The following is a 21,176-nucleotide window of genomic DNA, read 5'->3' on the forward strand; positions in this document are numbered from 1 at the left end:
TGAATAACAAAAAACTTTTCAAAGAAAATAAGTATATATATTACCTCAGGAATAGAGAAAGATTTTTAAATTTTATTTTTTTAATTATTATTATTTTTGGCTGTGCCGCACCTCTTGGGGGATCTCAGTTCCCAGACCAGGGACTGAACCCAGGCCACAGCAGTGAAAGTGCCAAATCCTAACCCCTAGACCATCAGGGAGCTCCCTAGAGAAAGATTTTTAAGTGAGACACAGCACAAACCTTAAAAGGTTGATGAGTCAAAAGTTTGTTTGTCCAAAGATAACACAAAAGAGAGTAAAGTCACAGCCTAGGAACAGAAACACGTATCTGACAAAGGATTAGTAACCAGAATATATAAAGAATCCCTATTAGTTAAAATAGGTAATTACAAACAAAGGATATTAATAAGCAATAAACTAAAACCAGTAAATGCATATTTCAACAATGAGGTACCTTTTTACGTTCGTGTCATAAACTGGCAAACAATGGTCTGGCCACACCACATGTTGGCAAGGAACTTGGACTACTGATGGTAGAATTAGCTGGTAAAATCACTTTTTTGGAAAGCAATTGCCTCATGACCTAGTACTAAATTCCACTAAAGTGTATTTACTAGAAAACCCCTCACAGGTGCATAAGGGGTTGTACAGTAGAGTATCTGTAATTGAGAAAAAACTGGTAATGACTTAAATATCTGAACAACAGGATAAATTATATGCACAGATGGATGTGAAAGTGAATAAAACAGAGCTCTGCATACCAATATGCATTATATAGTGGAAATAAAGTAGGGGAAAAAGGTAATTGTGTGATACCGCACACACTTAAAAATATATACAGAGCTCTTGTTTATGGATGCGTGCATATACAATAAAATTATAAAGCGCTATATAAGAATGATAAACACCAAATTCACAGTATTCACCTCCTCTGTAAGAAACAGAATGACTGGGGAAGGGTAGAACAGGGGCCTACAACCATGCTGATGATGTCTTATTTCTTCAGCTGAATGTACATTAGTTATAAAATGAACTAAATATGTTTTTTCTAATGTGCCTGAAATATTTCATTTAAAAATTACAGTAAAATAAAATAAGTAAATACTTGAAAGCAAATATTTATTAACTTTTTTTGAACAATTCCTAACAGTTCAACATGTAAAGAACAGAAAAAAAAAAAAGCCCAGCACTATTGCAGAACAAGTCAAGAAAAATAAGCCTGAAACGGTCTACATATAACAGAGAACTTTCTTCTGGGCTGCTATAGATGCTCTGTACTGTAAACCTGAAAAACAAAAGGTGTGTTATTTTAAACCTTTGCTTAAGGTTCAAATACAGTTACTGAATCACGTTACATTTATGTGAATGGATAAAGAGTGAGCTGTTTACCGAAGGACTTTAATAACCTTGTTATCAGGGCACTGACTGTCCAGCAGTGCTGCACGTGTAGCACAGAGTTCTGTGCTTAAATTATTTATAGTGCCCGCTTTCTGCTGCTCTCCTCCTTGCCCCCATAACCATCTGGCACCATGATGGTCAGGACAGCCGTCCCAAGCGTCTTTATAGCTATGGAACCTCTTTGTTGCTGGTACTCAATAGGTAAAGAAGGGCCTATGAAGGAGAGATCTACAAGAGAGACTCTGGTCGAGCTTTGTTGTCATTCCTTTGACAAGTCAAGGAAAGGCCAAAGGTGCTTTTCAGGGCAATTTAGTATGAATCTCTGCTACATCAGTCACATGCCGTATGCTGACTATGAGGGTGAACAAGAAGTCGTGGTACTTACATCACTCATCTTGGTCTGCAAGCCCCATTTCTACTAATGACATATGAACTGGATACCGTTCATCTTCATATAATGTCACTATTTGTTCTGGTACCTGAGCCTAAAATTAAAAAGATACATGTCAAGAAAACACCCGCATGTCTTTGCTGCCTGTTCCTCCTACCACTGGCAGGAGGGACAAGGCATTCTCTAAGTTTATTTATAATTTATACGCTGTTACTTTCAAAGGTATCTTGATGGTTTCTTGCTAAGTCTCATTCTTTCCATCTTTTACTTTATTTAAAATGTAACTCTCCCCAAAGTTTTCCTAGATTGAGCCAGTGGGCTTTAATACTATCATCTCTGTTAAAATTCATTTACATTCTACACATAAAGCATACCTTTATGCATACAGTCACCAAATTTTGAGTGTTACTCATAGAGGTGAATACACATGTATTTATAAGAACATTTGTTATTTTCACTGGCTTCTTGAGAGAAACCCTGCATAAGCTATTTACACCACTGCACACACGGGAACATGGTATGTACAGAGGTTTTGAAAAAGCACTTTCTAGTAATAGCACTGCTTCATTAAGAGCTCATTCTTGTCACAGCCAGTATATCAGAAATCCCCCAAATCTCGGGTCCCCAAACCAGGGCGAGCTGGACTGAAACAGCAGTGGTGAGGACTAGGGTGAACCGAAGAGCATGCTTCCACCTAGAGGGACTGCTGTTGCCCCGCTGGTGCTAGCTGTCATTCCAGAAGAAGATTTTGTAGTACTTAGAAATAAGACTTTTTGTATAATTTTCCAATTTTATAACAGCTGTGCACTAAATCAAACATGGTTACAAGCCAGATATGGCCTTTGAGCCACCCCTTTGTGACTAAGCCTCAAGTAGAAAGCATATTTATACCAAGCATGATCTGAAGTTTCTTTTCTGGACCTTCTACTGCATTAAACAATTCAAAGTCAGTACAGTTATGATATGAGCACCATTTGAACCTTTCTCTGACTCTGACCAGAATCCCCTTTCTGGTCTTTTCTACTTTTAGGATGCAGCTCAAATGTCACTTTCTCCCGGTCGTACTTAACTGAATAAGCACTCGAGTGCCTCCTAAGCAGGGGCTCAAACACCCTACCCTGATCTCTCCAGACAGAATTCATCGCTCCTGCTTCTCTCCCCACACCCACACCCCAAAGATACCTATACCTTTTTTATAGCATTTATTTCATTCTACCTTGTATTAGTAGTTTACATGTTTTCCTCATTATCAGTTCTTTGATTATAGGATACTCATCTTGATCATTTTTCATCTTAGTCATTACATCACTGATATTTTATATCATTGCAGGGCTAATCGAAAGGTTGTAAAATATAAACTAAGACATCTGAACAAGGCTTAAAATTAATCCTATAGTATTTACAACATCAAATGCTTTAAAGCGTTTTTGCATCTAGAGCTGCAGAGATAAAAAGCACTTTAGAAAGTTAACAGGGATCCTTGAAATAGCTTTGAAAGTATTTTGGCTAATTAAGACAGATATTTACCATGGAAGAAGCATAAAGTTGTTTTCCTTGAAGACAGTCTATCATAGCCCACAATGCTTCCATGCTCCACTTGGGACAGTACGGTATTCTTGCCTTTCCTGTATCTCTTAAGGGAGGTTTAAACCCTGCCAAGAGAACCTTTATGGCTCGGGCTGGATACTGCATAAGATGAAGAGGAATTTGACAAAGTCTGTCACAAAAGAAATCCTTAAATTAAAATGTTAGGAATGTCACAATTAGAGGAAAAGTTAATGGTGTTGGATTTGGCAGTGATTCTTGGATATGACACCAAAAGCACAGGCAACAGAAGAAAAAATTTTGATTATATCAAAATTTAAAACTGTGCAAAGGGCACAATCAACAGAGTGAAAAGGCAACGTACAGAATGAGAGAAAATACACATTAAAAAAGACCTTTCTCCAAGGAAGAGATATAAATGGCCAACAAGCAAATGAAAAGGTGCTCAACATCACTAATCATCAGGGAAATGCAAATCAAAGCCACGATGTGATTTCACCTCATACCCATTAGGATGGCTACTATTAAACAAACAAACAAAAACGGAAGCTAACAAGTGTTGGTGAGGATACAGAGAAAAACTGGAACCCTTGGACATTTGGTGGGAATGTAAAATGCTACTGTGGGGAAGTTTGGTGGTTCCTCCAAATACTAAGAATAAGCAACTCCACTTCTGAGTATATTTAAAGCAGGGTCATGAAGAGATTTTTGTACACCCATGTTCATAGCATCATTCACAATAGCCAAGTATCCACTGATGGGTGCATGGATAAATAAAATGTGTTATATACATATGATGGAATATTATTCAGCCTTAAAAAAGAAGAAAATTCTAACATATGCTATGACATAGTTGAACCTTGACATCATGCTAAGTGAAATAAGCCAGTTACAAAAAGACGTATGAGATACCTACAATCAAAATTCATAGAGATGGGAAAGCAGAACAGTGGTTGACGGGCTGGATGAAGAGGGAATGAGGGATCGTTTAATAGGCACAGGGTTAGTTTCAGTTTTCCAAAATGAAGAGAGTTCTGGAGATTGGTTGCACTAACAATGTAAAGAAAGTTAACACTACTTAACTATACTTCTAAAAATGGTTAAGATGTTAGATTTTATGATATGTGTATTTTACCACTATTAAAAAAGTATCACAAACAACAATAAAAAAAGTTGGAAAATAACAGTGTTGGCAAGGATGTGGAGAAAATGAAACTCCTGTGCGTTGCTGGTGGAAATATAAATAGTATAGCTACTATGGAAAAGTTTGGCATTTCCTGAAAAAGTTAAACACAGAATTATCATATGGTCCCGCAATTCCATTTTGAGGTATATAATACCCCCAAACAGCTGAAAGCAGGAACTCAAAACGGCTCTTTGTATGTCAGTGTTCATAGCATTATTCACAGACCAAGTGTCCATCAACAGATGAACAGATAAACAAAATGTGGTATATACGTAAAAACGAAATATTATTTAGTCATAAAAGTAATGAAATTCTGACACATGCTTCAATTGGATGAACTCTGAAAACATCATTCTAAGTAAAATAAATCAGACATAAAAGGACAAATACTTATGATTACACTTGATGAAGAACCTAAAATAAGCAAATTCATACAGGGAGTAGAAGAGGGGTTACCGAGAGCTGAGGGAAAGGAAACGGAATGTTATTGAGGGGTACAGTTTCTATTTGGGGTTATGAAAAAGTCCTGAAAATGGACAGTAGCAATGGTCACACAACACTGAATACTTAATGCCAGTTAACTGTATACTTAAAAATGGCTAATGTAAATTTTTTCTCTAAGAATTTTTTAAAATTTATTTTTTAACATGGTAAATTTTGTTATATTTTACCACAATAAAAAATAACTTTTAGATAGAAAATACTCCCAATATATAAGCAGCTTTAAAATAGATTTTTTTCTTTTAAAAAAAGAGGCAAAATCTTTTCAATTATTTAAAAAAAAAAGAATAGAAAACTAAGAATCCTAATTCAACTAAGTTTACATTTTTGTTTTTTTAACCTGTTTATTGTCAGCTTTTCAGTTGATCCATAATCAACAAATTGTACCAGGACAGCCAGAGGATTAAATTCTTTAATGGCAACAATCTTTGCTCTGTACCATACGCCATCATCATATTCTGCAAGGCAAGGCATTTCTGAAAAGACAAAAAGGGGAAAATCGCATTGCCTTTTTTTTTTTTTTTTTTTTGTGGTACGCGGGCCTCTCACTGTTGTGGCCTCTCCCGTTGCGGAGCACAGGCTCCGGACGCACAGGCTCAGCGGCCATGGCTCACGGTCCTAGCCACTCCGCGGCATGTGGGATCTTCCCGGACCGGGGCACGAACCCGTGTCCCCTGCATCAGCAGGCGGACTCTCAACCACTGCGCCACCAGGGAAGCCCCACATTGCCTTTTATTTTCTTAAAAACGTTTTTTTAAAAAAATACAGTAAAGTACAAAGAAAATATAATCACCAATTACCCATTATTCAGAATTAAACACTCAACAGTTAGCCACATGTTGGCTTATGCTCTTTTTTCTGTTTATACTTTAAAAACCTTGTTTTTCTTAATTCCTAAGTTAGGAAAAGGCTGGAAGAAAGACACCTCTCCATTCTCAGAGTCCTAGTTCTTCCACCACCCAAGGCTTAAACCATCCTTCCATTGTTCCCACTTCTTACATGCCCCCGATTTTTGTTCCTTTGGGCAGTTGTCTTCTGCAAATGATAGTAAAATGGTTTCTGTTATTCCTACTTTTAATTTCCTTCTCCTCCAATCCAATTCCATTGCTCTGTAGTTTAAAAAATGTCAATGGCATCTTAACTGTCTGCAGTACCAAGTCCTTAGACTGCAATTTACAGGGTTCTTCACAATATACTCCCAACCCACTTCAACCACATATCCTCAACGTGTTACCTAAATAGATTCCTTATTCAGCTCCTTCAATAGAGATTCCATACATATTTAATAAGCACTTGTCTATGAATCAACTTGTACATATACATAATTGAAGAACAACCATAGAAAAAATGCACACATGTATGTATAGCTCCGTGAATTATCACATTACTCATGGACTGTTTGTGCAGCCTCCCTTGAGAGAAGAGCACAGTGAGGAAGGAATTGTTTCTTCCAGATTATAAATTAATTTACAAAAGTGACAGTTTATTTTTTCACTCATTGAGCAAATACTTAAGAGCACCTATTTGTGCCAGGTGCCCTCAAGTGCTGATGTGCCCTTCTTAAGTGCTGTGGCACAGAGTCCCTGCTGTGGTGCTGCCTTAAAGGCCGGGAGGAGGGGAGGAGGGGGTGGGGTGGGATGCATCAGGGAAGAGCTGCCATTCGGGGATAGCTGAGCAGAGACCCTGCTACATACACATCCCAGAACTTTCCAGGCAGAGGGAACAGCAAGTGGTGTTTATCAGCCAAACATGGGTCACAAGTGATTAAAATCTCATTAAGTAAAATCAGAAAGGACGTCAGACTGTTTTCCTTTGCTAAATTATCCTCTGATATGAACAAAATACCAAGGATGAATACATCCCTATACATCACATACTGATAAAATGTGTAGACACCACTCCTTGTATTCAGGAACCATCATCACCAGTAACTAGATGCATTTTCCTCATAGGAGAATGCCATATATTTAATAAAGATAGGGAAATAGAAAGGGAAAAAAGCAGGGTTTCACCCATGCTGGCAGGACTCAACACAATCTGAGTTCTGCTTACCCACACCACAATTAGCAGCTTAGGTGGCTTGTAATTAAAATAAGTGCCGTTCAGGTCCAAGTAACAACTCACAATCTGAGCTACTGGCAAAATTGCAAGCTCAGAAAAGCCATCTTCATGCAGTCAATGTTACAGTTCGACCTGAGCTTTGAAAAACAAAAGCGCCCCAAGGCAAGAGACCATGCATATCAAGTGAGGGTGATAAAAATACCAGTTAACCTTAGAAACAACCCAGTCTCATCAGCACTGAAACAAAACAGTGACTTCATTAGGAATCCCATTTTACTCTGAAAGTTTAGTACCTGTTCTGAAGTCCGTCAGAGGAGGGAATGTCTCCACATCCACATTGAACCTCCCTAGCGCTTCCTCAAGGCTCTCAGGCTCAGGTTCCCAGCTGACTCCACTGTCAACTGTGTCATCATGCTGCTTAACCAGATTACAGTTTTCTACAGAGTCAAGGCAAATATACACCTAAGTGGGGAGAAGGGAAGGGAAAAAGTTCAGATTCTGTAATTTTTAGTATTCATGATGTGGACAGAACGACTGTGCAGCCAGTCCCCAGCAACGGCCTCACAGTCCTCACAGAGTCAAGTCCCCACAGCAAACCAGACTTGCTCTTTGTGACTGGAAAGCACGACAGCGGCGGCGGTATGTGACCACCGAGCCCAGGTTGTCAAAGGCGTGGTCTCTGCCTTGGTGGCGCTCAGCCCACCACGGGAGCGTGCAGACCCGGGGCCGGGGCCCAGCACTCAGGCTCTGGAAGTGGATCCTGCACACCCCACACACACCCCGACTGCAACCCGAGATCCTGGATTCCCAACTTTCACGTGTGTTGTTTTATGCTGCTCAATTTGGGGTAATTTATGTGGTGACTAATAACTAATTAAAAATCATAAAAACCAACAATAGTCTGCACTACTATGTTCTCTGATGAAATTATGGAGCAAATTCTTCTTGTCTGTGAAAAGAATGGTTTACTGTGTAAAAATGGCTGAGGGACTGCCTGGCCACTTAATTTGTCATTTCTTTCTCTCTTGTTAGCCAAGCATATATAATTGAATTTTCTTTAGTGTACTTACTCATTCAGTCAATATTTACTGATTGCCTACTATATCAGGCAGTATTCTAGGTTCTAGGGATACACCTCTGACCAAAACAGACAAAAATCCCTGTCTTCAAGGAATTACATTCTAGTGGGAAGAAGCAGACAAAGAAAATAAGGAAGTGGCACAGTGTGTTGTTACAAGGTGATAAGTGGTATGGAAAAACAGCGAATAAAGAGCACCTAAGTTCAATGTAGGAAGAGGACAGGGGAATGAGATGTTAATAAGATTTCACAGGTGGAAATAAGTTCCAACTTAACAATCTAAATATTTGATTGAAAAAGCTACGCAATACTTGGAAAACCCAACAGTGATTAAGGAACACTTGCCTCATTAAGTACAAACAAGTGTCTGAAGACGACATTATAGGGCAGGCAACCTAGCGGCCACCAGCTGTCAGCTATGAAAATCAGGAAGATGGAAATGTGGAGAATCAACCCTAGAGTTAAAGACCGAGACTGCCTGTCATGTTTTTAACCACCAGCATTACTGGAATCACGTACTTCGCTGGGTGAGACAACGTGCTTAACTTGAACACTGTAGAGCTCTCCAGGGGGAGGAAGAGGTGAAGACAAATATGGCGGTAAAACAGGAGTCTCTGTTTCAGGCAAGAGCAATTCCTAAAACACCAAAAATAAATTCCAATTTCAGAGTGACTATTACAGAAACCCACCACGTTATTAAAGCTTATTACAGTGCCAATTTACTTTCATTTAGCAAAAATCTAGCTGAGACACTGAAAATCACAAAATAATTTTGTTGTAGTGGGACCAAAATGTGATAAATAATCAAAAGATCTTTAGCAATCTTTTGTCCCCTGCCCAAAAAAAAGATTTCGTGTAAAAAAAAACCCCACAGGAATATTTACTTATATATAATATTTACATAAAACACATAAAACTCTAGAAGAATGATTAACAAATTGCGGCAGCTTAGTGGGACGGACTGGGGTGTTCAAGATGTAGAATTGGGGCGACTTCTTTTCACATTTCTGTGCTATTTCATTTATTTTTAGAGTATTTTATAATAAAAACTAATATATGAAATGACAAAGGAAGATTTAAGTTAAAAATCATGAAAAAAGTGTGCTCTCTCTTAAGCTCTATAAAAGCATAAGGAGTAATTAAAAGTTATATGATTCCAAAGAGGATCAAGGCAGTTAGCAGTTGTTAAAAGAAATATACATATAAAAATATAGGGGATTTTTCTTTTAGTAAGTTAAAAAAACACTTGAATATGGTGATTAATATGGTGATAAATACTAAAACAATCATATTCAAATTTGCAGACTCACTTATTACTATTTAACATTTCCAAACTGGTGGCAAAACAAAACATATTTGAACCACTTAGATTTCAGCAAGAAGTGACTACCTACTGTTGAATTTTACTGATTTGTTACAGAACACTTTACAACAAGCATGTCATTTTTATAATTATAGGAATTAAATTCTACTTAAAATTTTAAATGATAACATTTTACTTATGAAAACACTTCTTGCACCAAAAAGCAAAAGTGACAAAAGAAAAAATACGATAAAAAGGATAAATTAGACTCCATCTAAATTTAAAACTCTGGTGTATCAAAGGATACCATCAAGAAAGTGAAAAGACAACCCACAGAATGGGAGAAAATATTTGCAAATCATATCTGATAAGGGACTTGTATCTTCACACCTATCCTAAGATGGCTAGGAAAAAAGTCAGATAAGTCTTGGTGAGGATATGGAAAAAGTGGAACCCTTGTACAATCCTAGTACCAAAGTAAAATGATGCCGCTGGTTTGGAAAACAGTTTCACAGTTCTTTAAAATGGTAAACATAGTCACCATATGACTTAGCAATGCCACTCCTAGGTCCATAATCAAGAGAACTGAAAACAGACATCCACTTAAAAATTTGTACACAAACGTTCATAGTAGCTTTAATTCACTATCTGTAAAGGTAAAAACAACGCAAGTATCCATCAACAGATGAATGGATAAACAAAATGTGGTGTATCTGTATAATGGAATATTATTCAGCAATAAAAAGGACACATACTACAACATGATTCAACCCTGCAAACATTATGCTGAATGAAAGAAGCCAGTAACAAAGGGCTATGATTCCCTTTATATGAAACGTCCAGAACAGACAAACCCACAGAAACAGTTTCCAGGAAACTGGGGAAGGGGAAATGGAAAGTGACTGCTGCTGGTATGGAGCTTCTTTCTGAGATGGAATGTTGTGGAATTAGATCATTGTGATGATTGCACAACTCTATGAATATATTAAAAACCACTGACTTGTACACTTTAAAAAGTTGGATTTTATGGTATGTAAATTATCTCAATAAAGCTGTTATGCTTACCTTCCTGATCTTGTATCAGATTATTTGTACTGATGAAGTGTCCAAATTTTCAAAATATTTGGATTGAAACTTACCTCAAACCTTATTTCCCATCTCTCTTCCTCATACTTTTTATTGTAATCTGCTGGTTTCTGAAATAATATAGTATTATTAATGAATAAAACTATCTTTAACTATGTAATATTGTTGTAAGGCACTTTCATATTTCATCCCACAAAAACTGCGTGCATGACCTTGTTGGCATTCATTTCAGCTTAACTATGGGAAAATTTAGTGTTCTGAGTGATCTTAATATTGCAGCAAGAATCCTCAAAATTATGCTGAAAGCATGTCAACTGTCATTAGTTTATAGTAAGAGTGGGAGCTCTTACCTTTCCTTTTAAATGTTCACACTGAAGAGTACACCTGGCAGAGAGACTAAGTAATCTTTATAAAATCTGTTTAACAGATGAAACACCCTTTACACAAACACGCGGGGGGCACGCATGCACACACACACACACCTCTATGCTCAAAAGAAACAACTGGCTGTGAGCATTGCATGTACAAAGTTATGTCATAGTTTCCTATTTGAGAGAAGAAAGTAGTTTCCTATATTGAACTGAACATCTACTGTTTGGTTGTGTACTATCACTAAAATGAATATTCGAAAACCTAACAAGTGAACTGCAAGTCTAAAAATATCTTGCTATATAAAATGTTCACATTCTTATTTATGATGAGTACCCTATTTCTACAAAGTATTTGTGGCAGCCTGCAATGTGAAATCGTATCTGTAACAGACTAATTATGTTTTTTTAAATATTAAAAACAGAAGCACCAGGCAACTGGGAACGGGCTATTTACTGAAGCTAAGCTTAAAATCTGGTTCTGAGTTCCCTGTAAGAAAGCAAACTGGGGTAAATGTTGTAATACTGAATATAAGGCAAAACCATTTTATCTTGGGAGAAGGTCGTTTCTGGCAGTGAATTCCATTATGATTTTATAATTTACATCTATATTCAAACGTTAGAGAACATATGAGCTTCTCATTAGGTTTGAAGATATAGAAAACTAAGTGACTCTTAATGCAATTGAAATCTTTTTTAGGACTTTATAAAGCATGATATAGGGTATTGCTTTCTCAAAGAATTTATAAATCCTCTAGACCCTCTTAACATATCAGGCATGTAGAACTATATGGAAGGCTTGAGGCAAAACACAAAATATGACATTTTAACCAGTTTCTTTTTCTATAGTTTAGATTTTTATAGAAAAATAGTTCACTTACTTCCTTCAATATTTCCTCAGAATGTTCAAAAGTACAATACTTATGGTGTGCCATAAAATAAGAAAGTGACATTCCATCAAAATAGAGATGAATAGATAATTTCTCCCATGGATTTTCTGGTAATTCCTATTTAAGTTCAATAAAGGAGATTATTACTATAAAAATAAAGTCTGCTTGAAGATTAAAATTTTACAGTCGGCAAAAATGAAATTAGATTTCTGACAATCACAGTATTACTAGTTTGACTAGTGACTCGTTTTGTAAAATTTTCTTCCTGGTATTTTGGCAGATAACAAGGCAATAATGCTACTACTCTGGTTTTTATAAAATATATTTACATGTCCATAAGGTAGAGTTTTCTAGTTATGTAAAGAAAACAATTTGCTATACATCATCTTTAGATAATACTAATAATTTATACTAAGTAGAAGGAGAAAGAAAAAGTTATGCTCAGGGGTAAAGAAATGAAGTTTAGTTAAAAATCCAAAAATGGCAGGAATCAGAAGAAATTAACAACGGTCTAGGAGTCATATAGTAGCTTTCAAACCCGTGGGTCTATTTTCAAACATTAGGTACCAAAATGCACATGACTGATAAGCTGATCGTTCCTCGCTGTTTCCACTCGGTACCACCTTAGTCCAAACCCAGAGTTAAGTGTAATCGCCTTCCAGCTGATCTCCTGCTTCTACCTTTTTCTACCGTCCAGTTTTCACCAGTGCAAAGTGAAAACAGTAGATTGTGAGGTCAGATCACATCCACCTCTGCGCAGCGACAACTGCACCTCTCACAGGTGGCCTCCCACCTCCGTCCATCCGTCTGCTCCTTGGACACTCCAGGCGTCTCCTGCCCTGCGGCTCTCTGCACTGATCTGGTAACTGCGTGGTGTGTCCTCTCACCACTCGGAAGTCTCAATCAAATTTTATCTTTTTAGGGATGTCTTCTCTGACCACTGTATTTAAAATGTTATCTCCTCCCCCACCCACCTCTCCTTATCAGCCTTTCCGAATTCATTTTTCTAGCCAGCACTACTATTTAACATATATATATATATTTTTTTGATTTTACTTCGCATCACTAAAATGGAAGCTCAACGGAGGCAGGAGCTTCTATTCGGCTCTTGCTGCGCCTGCAGGCCCAGGACAGAGCCCAGCAGGTAAGAGGCACCGGGTCCGTGCCATGAGCACGTAAGGTAGGAGGAACACTTCTGGGGAAGGTCCGCTACGGCAGCAGGGCTGCAAGGGCAGGCACAGGCATGGTTTCTGAGAAATCCAGTACCTTGGTATACGCCACACTTTTCCTAGGCTAATAAGCTAAGCAGCAAAGAAAGCCACCTGGATAACCTGAACAGTTCCCATCTCTGCAGGACGTCCGTGACTGTCCACAGAGGCTGTGAATAACCAGAGGCGGAGAGGCTTCTCCACTTTCTTATTTAAGTGCATCTGTGGCTCTTTTTAGGTCTTTATTAGCCTGCCATCACACCTTTCATACAGAAACACTTCCTTAAAGTTTTTCTATCTTTCTGCCTGAACCCTCCAACACAGCTCCAGGAGAATCTTCTCACTGCCTCACTGCTCAAGAACCCCCAGCGGGGCCTCCTGCCTGACGTCTACTTCTCTTAAACCCTATTCGCACTGCTTCTCCTCCCAAAACTTCTACTGTTCTAGTAGATGCATTTCCCATTTCTGTCTCCGCACCTACCTGGTCAGGAGCACTTCATCAACTCCCATTTCTACATTCCTATTACACTCACTCTTTTTACCAGCTGCCTGGCTCTCAGCAAGTTGTGGTGTAAAGTCTTTAGGGTTTTGTCTTGTGTCTCACTGTTTCACTAACTAGACAGGGCCCTTGAGGACGGGAATTACCTGCACCTAACACAGTGCTACACACACAGCACCATCCTGAAAACTACCATGTGTGTTTATAAACATCTCTACTTCCTTAGTACTCTCCTTGTGTCAAAATAAGTTGTTAATAAGGAATCTTCCAAGTTACTTGCTTATGGAAGTTCTCAGGAACTTGCTCAAAATTAGGTTTATTTAAAGTGAGCCTAGGAACCAAAGTGGTAACTTCTTTTATGTTAACGAGTAACTGATAATCACATAGGAACATAGTTCTTCATAAAAAAATCCCTCAAATTATATTACCTGTAACACTTTATGGCTAATAAACTAAATCAATGATATATGCTTTATTTTTAATTTTTTTTTGAAGTTGGTTGTTTTTAAGATTTTTTGATGTGAACCATTTTTAAAGTCTTTATTGAATTTGTTACAATATTGCTTCTGTTTTTTGGTCCCTTGGCCGAGAGGCATGTGGGATCCTAGCTCCCCGACCAGGGATCAAACCCACAGCCCCTGCATCAGAAGGCGAAGTCTTAACGACTGGACTCCCAGGGAAGTCCCAATGATATATGCTTTAAATACAAATTACCATAATGTGAACTTCCACCTCTCTCTTTGAAAGCAGTTCCTGAAGGAGTTCTACTGCATCTGGTTGCCAGACATTCCCGACCTATTTGGGATTAATAAACTCAGATTCTTTCACAAAATAAAAGCAGGAAGTTAATGAAGATACACAAAAGTAGCCATAAACAGATAACACTAGAGAGAAGGACATAATATATAGGCAGTTTTCAGAGAATATCATGGGTATATGATAAAAATGATCTTAAGAAACTAATAATTTGTCTCAGCTTCCCCCCATGTTACTCTCTTAAAGCATTTTATGCTTTAAAAAGATAAACCTGCACTAAAAACAAAGCATCATAAAACTTTTAAAAGAGGCCAATATGCCAAAGCAGTGCTTGTATACTGACTACAATGTGTATTTATTAAGGAGCAGTGACTATTACGTCTTATGTGTTAAGAGGTTCACTTGGCCAGGAAATTGGGGCCTCCTGCCAAAAGCCCACGAGGAGCCCCAGCTTCCTGCCAGTGCCCTGTGAGTGAGCATCTGGAAGCAGGTTCTTCAGCCCAGTCAGTCCTTTGGGTTATTGCATTTCTGGTGCACATCTTGGCTGCAGAGTCATCAGGGACCCTGAGCCAAAACACCCAGCTAAGCTGTTCCCAATGCCTGAGCCACAGAAACTGTATGAAACTTTTAAAAAGCTTATTGTCAATTTAGACCACTAAATTTTAAGCTTAATTTGTTATATAGCAAGAGATAATTAATATACCATTCCCTTCTCTGATCCAGCTTCAAATTTCTTGAAATTTTATTTGAACCGTAACTAAAAATAACAATTCCAAACAAAATTCCCATCTATGAAGACATTATCTCTCTTAACTTATTCAGATATTTTTATATCCTTCAGTATAATTCTGTCATTTTCTTCATAAAGGCCCTTTAGCTATCTTTGTAAGCTTATTTCTAAATATTATTTTTGCTGCACTGAAAGGGATTTCATCTTACATTCTAATTTCTAGAAAACTATTGTTAATAAAGACAGTATTTTAAAATTAATCATCCTATAAATCCCTGTTTACTCACAGGTATGGTATTATAGAGCTGACAAGGAATACAAAGTTGGGGTGTATCAGGATATAGCAAAATAGGGTAAAGATGACACTGTGGAATCTTCTCAGTGAATCCGTGATCTAAATATTGTACCTGAAACAGGACAAAGTTCATAATTAAAACTTACTACTAAAAACTAGGGGACAGAAAAGACTCCCTGGTATTAAAGAGAATTAAAAAAAAAGACATTCTAGAAGGAGATATAAATCTGGATTTAAAAAATCTCTAGAAAAAAAGTAACACTGTATTTCCTCATCCCATAGTGTATCAAACCTCACTGTCAAAAGGTTTTCTTACAAATGAACAAAAGCTTTTTCTTTTCTTGAGAATAATCAATTTTTTGGAGGATGTTTAAAATTTTTCTTTTGTTTTTCCAAGTATTTTAGAAGTCCTGATTTCCATTTAATAAAAGAACATTTCTCAGTATTCCTCAGTTTCACAGTTTGGGAAACTCTGCATGTAATGTTTCCTTCCTGGAGAATCACACTGCATAATAAAGGTTCTGAGAAGTCCTATGAGAAAGAAACTTGTTTTTAAGTCATCCAATGTTCCTCAAATTTTGTAAAATAACTTTCTAAAGGCTTCATTTTTTAAAGAATTTTGGGTTCACAGCAAAATTTAGAGAAAGGCACAGAGATTTCCCTCACACCCCAGCCTCCCTCACTGTAACATCCTGCACCACAGTGGTAATTTGTTATAATCATGAACCTACATGGATACATCAAAATCAAGGTCCATATAGATTACGTTAGGGTTCACTTGGTGATGTACACCCTGTGGGACTGACAAATGTATAAAGATGCTCTGTGAAAACAAAGGGTGTTTTCATTGCCCTAAAAATCCTCTGTCCTCCCTCCCCGCGATCCCTGGCAAACATCTTTTTACTATCTCCATATTTTGCATTTTCTAGAAGGTCATATAGTTGGAGTCACACAGTATATGTAGCCTTTTCAGACTTGCTTTCACTTAGTGATATGCATTTAAGGTTCGTCCATGGCTTTTCATGGCTTGATAGCTCATTTCTTTTTAGCACTGAATAATATTGCACTGTATGAATGCACTACAGCTTATTTATCCGTTCACCTACTGAAGGACATCTTGGGTGCCTCCAAGTTTGGCAATTATGAATAAAGCTCTTATAAACAGGTTTTTGTGTGGACATGTTTTCAACTCCTTTGGGTAAATACTGTAAAAATTTAATAAACAGAAACCTCAATTAAACAGAGTTGGGAGATCAGAAAGGGGGAGCTCCATGTCCTTTGATGATAGCAGAGCCCAACAGGAGGAATACAGACTCTTACTCTTTCCTGGGAAGGACTCAGCCAATGAAAAGCCACGGACTCTTTGTTTACTAGAGCCATACCCACTTCCTTTTCTTCTCTATAAACGTGTTCTCCTTTCCTTGCTTTGCAGGAACTTGCACGTTCCTGCAGACCCTGAATTGTAATTCTCTGCTGATCCTGAATAAACCCAACTTTGCTGGAGAAGTATCTGGCAGTCTGTTTATTTCAGGTCAACAATACCAAGGAGTGCGACTGCTGGATCATATGTTAAGAGTAGATTTAGTTGTTGAGAAACCGCCAAACTGTCTGCCAAAGTGGATGTACCACTGTGCACTCCCACCAGCAGTGGAGGGTTTCAGTTGCTCCATATCCTCACCAGCATTTGGTGTCGTCAGTGTTCCAAATTTTGGCCATTCTAGTATATGTGTAGTGCTATCTTGTATTAACTTGCATTTCCCTGGTGACATATGATGTGGAACTTCTTTTCATATCCTTATTTGCCATCTGTATATCTCCTTTGGTGAGGTATCTGTTAAGGTCTGTGGTCCATTTTTTAAATTGGCTTGTTTTCTTACTGTTAAATTTTAAGAGTTCTTTGTATATTTTGGATAACAGTCCTTTATCAGATGTATATTTTGCAAGTATTTTCTCCCAGTGTTTAGCTTGTTTTCTCATAATCCTGACATTGTCTTTTGCAGAGGATAAGTTTTTAATTTTAATGAAGTCCAGCTTGTACCTTATTTCTTTCATGGGTCATGTCTTTGGTGCTGTATCTAAAAAGTCATTGCCGTATTAAAGGTCATCTATGTTTCTATGTTGTCTTTCTAGTCTTACAGTTTTATGTTTTACATTTAGGTCTGTAGTCCACTTAGAGATGATTTTTATGGAAGGTATGAAATCTGTGTCTAGATTTTTTTGCATGTGGATGTTCCATTGTTCCAGCACCATTTGCTGAGAAGACTATCTTTGCTCAGTTGCATTGCCATTGCTCCTTTGTCAAAGATCAATGACTATATTTATGTGGGTTTGTGTTCTCTAGTCTATTCCATTGATCTATTTGTATTTTGCTTTGCCAATACCACACTGTCTCGATTAACTTTATACTAAGTCTTGAAGCCTAGCATTGTCAGTCCTTTAACTTTGTTCTTCTCCTTCAATATTGTGTTGTCTATCCTGACTCTTTTGTCTCTCCATATAAACTTAAGAATAAAGTTTGCTGATATCCACAAAATAACTTGCTGGAATTTTGACTAGGATTGCACTGAATCCATAAATACAGTTGAAAAGACCTGACATCTTGACATCGAGTCTTCCTATCCAAGAACAGAGTGTTGCTCCATTAATTTTGTTCTTTGATTTTGTTCATCAGAGTTCTGCAGTTTTCCTCTTTATATCTTTGTATATATTTTGTTAGATTTATACCTAAGTATTTTGTTTTGGGGGTGCTAACGTAAAATGGTATTGTTTTTTATTTCAAATTCCATCTGTTCACTGCTAGTATATGAGAAAGAAATTGAGTTATGTATATGAACCTTATATTCTGCAATCTTCCTCTAATTGCTTACTAGTTCCAAGAGCTTTTTGATGAGTCTCTTGCTTTTTTTTTTGCGGTACGCGGTCTAGTCCATCTAGGTTATCCAATGTGTGGGTATACTTGTTCACAGTATTCCTTTATCTTTCGATGTTCATTAAATCTGTATTGATATCCCTTTTATTTCTGATATTAGTAATTTGTGTCCTTTTTCTTTTTTTTTTCTTGGCTAGCCAGGCTAGAGGGTTATCAATTTTATCAAACTTTTCAACGAACCAGCTTTAAATCTCATTATTTTTTTTCCCTTGAATTCCTGTTTTCAGGGATTCACAGATTTCAGCTCTACCTGGTCAGGAGCTCTTACTATTTCTTTTCTTCTGCTTACTTTGGCTTTTTTTTTCTTTTTCTAATTTTCTAAGGTAGAAACATAGATAATTGATTTTAGACTTTCCTTCTTTTATTTTATATATATATATATATATATATATATATGTATGTATGTATTCAATGCAATGAATTTTCCCCTCAGAACTGCTTTAGCTGCAGTTTAGTTCATTTAGTTCAAAATGTTTTAATATTTCTCTTGAGATTTCTTCTTTGACCCATGAGTTATTTAGAAGTTTGCTGTTGAATCTCCAGGCATTTTGGGATTTTCCAGTTGTCTTTCTCTTACTGATTTCTAGTTTAACTCTATTGTGGTCTGACAGCAAACACCGATTCCTATTCTTTTAAATTTAAGGTGTGTTTTACAGCCGAGAATGTGGTCTATCTTGGTGAATATTCCATGTGAGCTTAACAATGTGTATCTTGCTGTTGTTGGAGGAATAATTCTATACATGCTAATTATATGCAGTTGATGATGTTGTTGCTGAATTCAGTTATGTCCTTACTGATTTTCTGCCAGTTGGATCTGTCCATTTCTGATTGGGGGGGGGTGTGTTGAAGTCTCCAACTATGATAGTGGATACACCTATTTCTCCTTGCAGTTCTACTAGTTTTTGCCTCATGTAGTTTGACTCTCTGTTCTTAGGGCCATATTAAGAATTTATTAAGACATTCAGAATTTTATGTCTTCTTGGAAAACTGACCCTTTTTTATTATGTAATGCCCTTTTTCCTTGATAACCTTCCTTGCTTTGAGTCTGTTCTGAAATCATTATAGCTACTCTTTTTTTTTTTTTTTTTTTTTGGTGGTACACGGGCCTCTCACTGTTGTGGCCTCTCCCGTTGCGGTGCACGGGCTCTGGACGCGCAGGCTCAGCAGCCATGGCTCACGGACCCAGCCGCTCCATGGCATGTGGGAATCTCCCGGACTGGGGCACGAACCCATGTCCCCTGCACTGGCAGGCTGACTCTCAACCACTGCGCCACCAGGGAAGCCCTATAATCTATTTTGAGTTAATTTGTGTGTATTGTTTAAGACAGTGGTCTAGTTTTATTCTTTTGCATGTGGCTGTCCAGTTTTCCCAACACCATTTATTGAAGAGACTGTCCTATCCCCATTGTATATTCTTGGCTTTGTCATAAATTAATTGTTCACATGTGCGTAGGTTTATTTCTAGGCTGTCTATTCTATTCCACTGATCTATGCATCTTTTTTTTATGCCAATATCATACTGTTTTGTAGTTTTTTCTTGATAGCCAGATATGTACTGTGTAAAAGGGACTGCTATAAATGGGCCTTCAGTAATGTGGTAGGAAGGTGTGGCGGGAGGGGAAATGTTCTATAGTCTTATGATTACGTCTCAGTCTTTCATTGAGACTATGCTTTCAGACTGTGAACTTCACAAGTGTTTCTCAGTTTTTTGCTCTACTCCCTAAAGTGGGAAAGGATGATATAGTGAGCTGGAGTTGGGTCTTTTTCCAATGTGGAAAGCTAGAGTTAACTGGAATTGGGTAATTTCCTTTCCCCCAGGTTGATTAGGCTCTGATAATACCCCAGATGCTTAGGCCCTGCTTAACTACTGTCTCCTGAGTGCAGGCCTTATTAAGAAAAACAGAATGCTCTAGCGTATTTCAAAATGGTTCCTTTTCTCCTTCCTCTGCTGGAAGCATCTCTGATATTTATGTGAGAACCTGGTCAAGCTCTTGGAGATAAATCTCATAGAACCATGTGGAACCTTCTGATGACTGGGTTCCCTGGAGTTTTTGCCTCTCAGAGTTGTCCACACTAAATTCCAGTAATTCTTGGGAATTCCCTGGCAGTCCAATGGTTAAGACTCTAGGCTCTCACTGCCGAGGGCCCAGGTTCAACCCCAGTTGGGGAACTAAGATCCCATAAGCCATGTGGTGCAGCAAAAAAAAAAAAAAAAAAAAATTCCAGCAATTCTTCCATTAGAGTTCTGGTCGTCAGTCTCTGCTCCCATAAGCTGTGACTCCCTATATTCACCTGACTCTCTAACTGTTGGGGCAGTGGTTTGCCCTTTGTACTCCCTCTCTTACAGATACAAGAAGAGTTACAGATTTTTCAGTTTGTTCAGCTTTTTACTTGCTGTTAGGATGGTGTGGCAACTTCAAAGCTTCTTAAATGTGGAACCAGAAACTAGAAGTCCTCAACAGTCCATTTTTAAAAGTGCTTTATTTAATTTTGATTATTCAGTTTCTAAATTGTTTCAAGAATAAGGAATGTCAATAAGTTACTTCTGTTACCCCAACTTAATGAAATTAACATATCACTGTTTAATTGGGCTGTCTTGGCAGTCAGCATTAAAAAAATGAAATAGAATTAAATAAAAATTATCTGAGTACTTCACAGGTAGTTAGGGTATGTACAATTACATGTAATGTCTATTTCTTAATGTGGATCATAGGATAACCTTGAAAGATATCAGGTTAAGGAATGAAAAATTTATTGTGTATACTTGAAATGCATAGGAAAATAATTAAAAATGATGATTAAAATATCAAAATACTCTCGAATTTAAAAAAGAGATATTAGAAAGTATGAAAAAAATATAGTTCACCACTATCTTATTTGGATCCTATATATGTAAAGATTATGAATTTAATAACTTAATGAAAATTGAATTTCAATTTACTTTTAGATTAG

At 37.4% G+C, this 21,176-nt stretch overlaps 2 protein-coding genes across 8 annotated transcripts in view; one reads left to right on the forward strand and one right to left on the reverse strand.

Annotated features, from left to right (window-relative positions):
- CPAP (centrosome assembly and centriole elongation protein) overlaps positions 1 to 18,655 on the forward strand; it is a 73,731-nt gene extending 55,076 nt beyond the window's left edge. For 4 of the 7 annotated variants that reach the window (XM_089899796.1, XM_089899795.1, XM_089899794.1 and 1 more), the window contains one exon: positions 1,151 to 18,653. In XM_089899796.1, the coding sequence (XP_089755922.1) occupies positions 1,151 to 1,239 (89 nt within the window). In that variant the 3' untranslated portion in view covers positions 1,240 to 18,653. Of the gene's footprint in view, positions 1 to 1,150 lie in introns of all 7 variants that reach the window. The other 3 variants (XM_089899801.1, XM_089899798.1, XM_089899799.1) reach the window with 2 other exon arrangements.
- The window catches only part of RNF17 (ring finger protein 17), a 108,527-nt gene continuing 88,950 nt past the window's right edge, over positions 1,600 to 21,176 (reverse strand). The window contains exons 31-39 of the mRNA XM_089899299.1: positions 15,288 to 15,407; positions 14,229 to 14,309; positions 11,799 to 11,924; positions 10,603 to 10,659; positions 8,680 to 8,796; positions 7,376 to 7,544; positions 5,362 to 5,497; positions 3,317 to 3,506; positions 1,600 to 1,883 (exon numbers count right to left, since the gene is read on the reverse strand). Coding sequence (XP_089755425.1) covers positions 1,785 to 1,883; positions 3,317 to 3,506; positions 5,362 to 5,497; positions 7,376 to 7,544; positions 8,680 to 8,796; positions 10,603 to 10,659; positions 11,799 to 11,924; positions 14,229 to 14,309; positions 15,288 to 15,407 — 1,095 coding nt within the window. The 3' untranslated portion in view covers positions 1,600 to 1,784. The remainder of the gene's footprint in view (positions 1,884 to 3,316; positions 3,507 to 5,361; positions 5,498 to 7,375; positions 7,545 to 8,679; positions 8,797 to 10,602; positions 10,660 to 11,798; positions 11,925 to 14,228; positions 14,310 to 15,287; positions 15,408 to 21,176) is intronic.

Source organism: Delphinapterus leucas, chromosome 18 (assembly GCF_059928025.1).
Source record: "Delphinapterus leucas isolate spDelLeu-1000000601 "Yukka" chromosome 18, BTC_Dleu_Yukka2, whole genome shotgun sequence".
Classification (NCBI taxonomy): domain Eukaryota; kingdom Metazoa; phylum Chordata; class Mammalia; order Artiodactyla; family Monodontidae; genus Delphinapterus; species Delphinapterus leucas.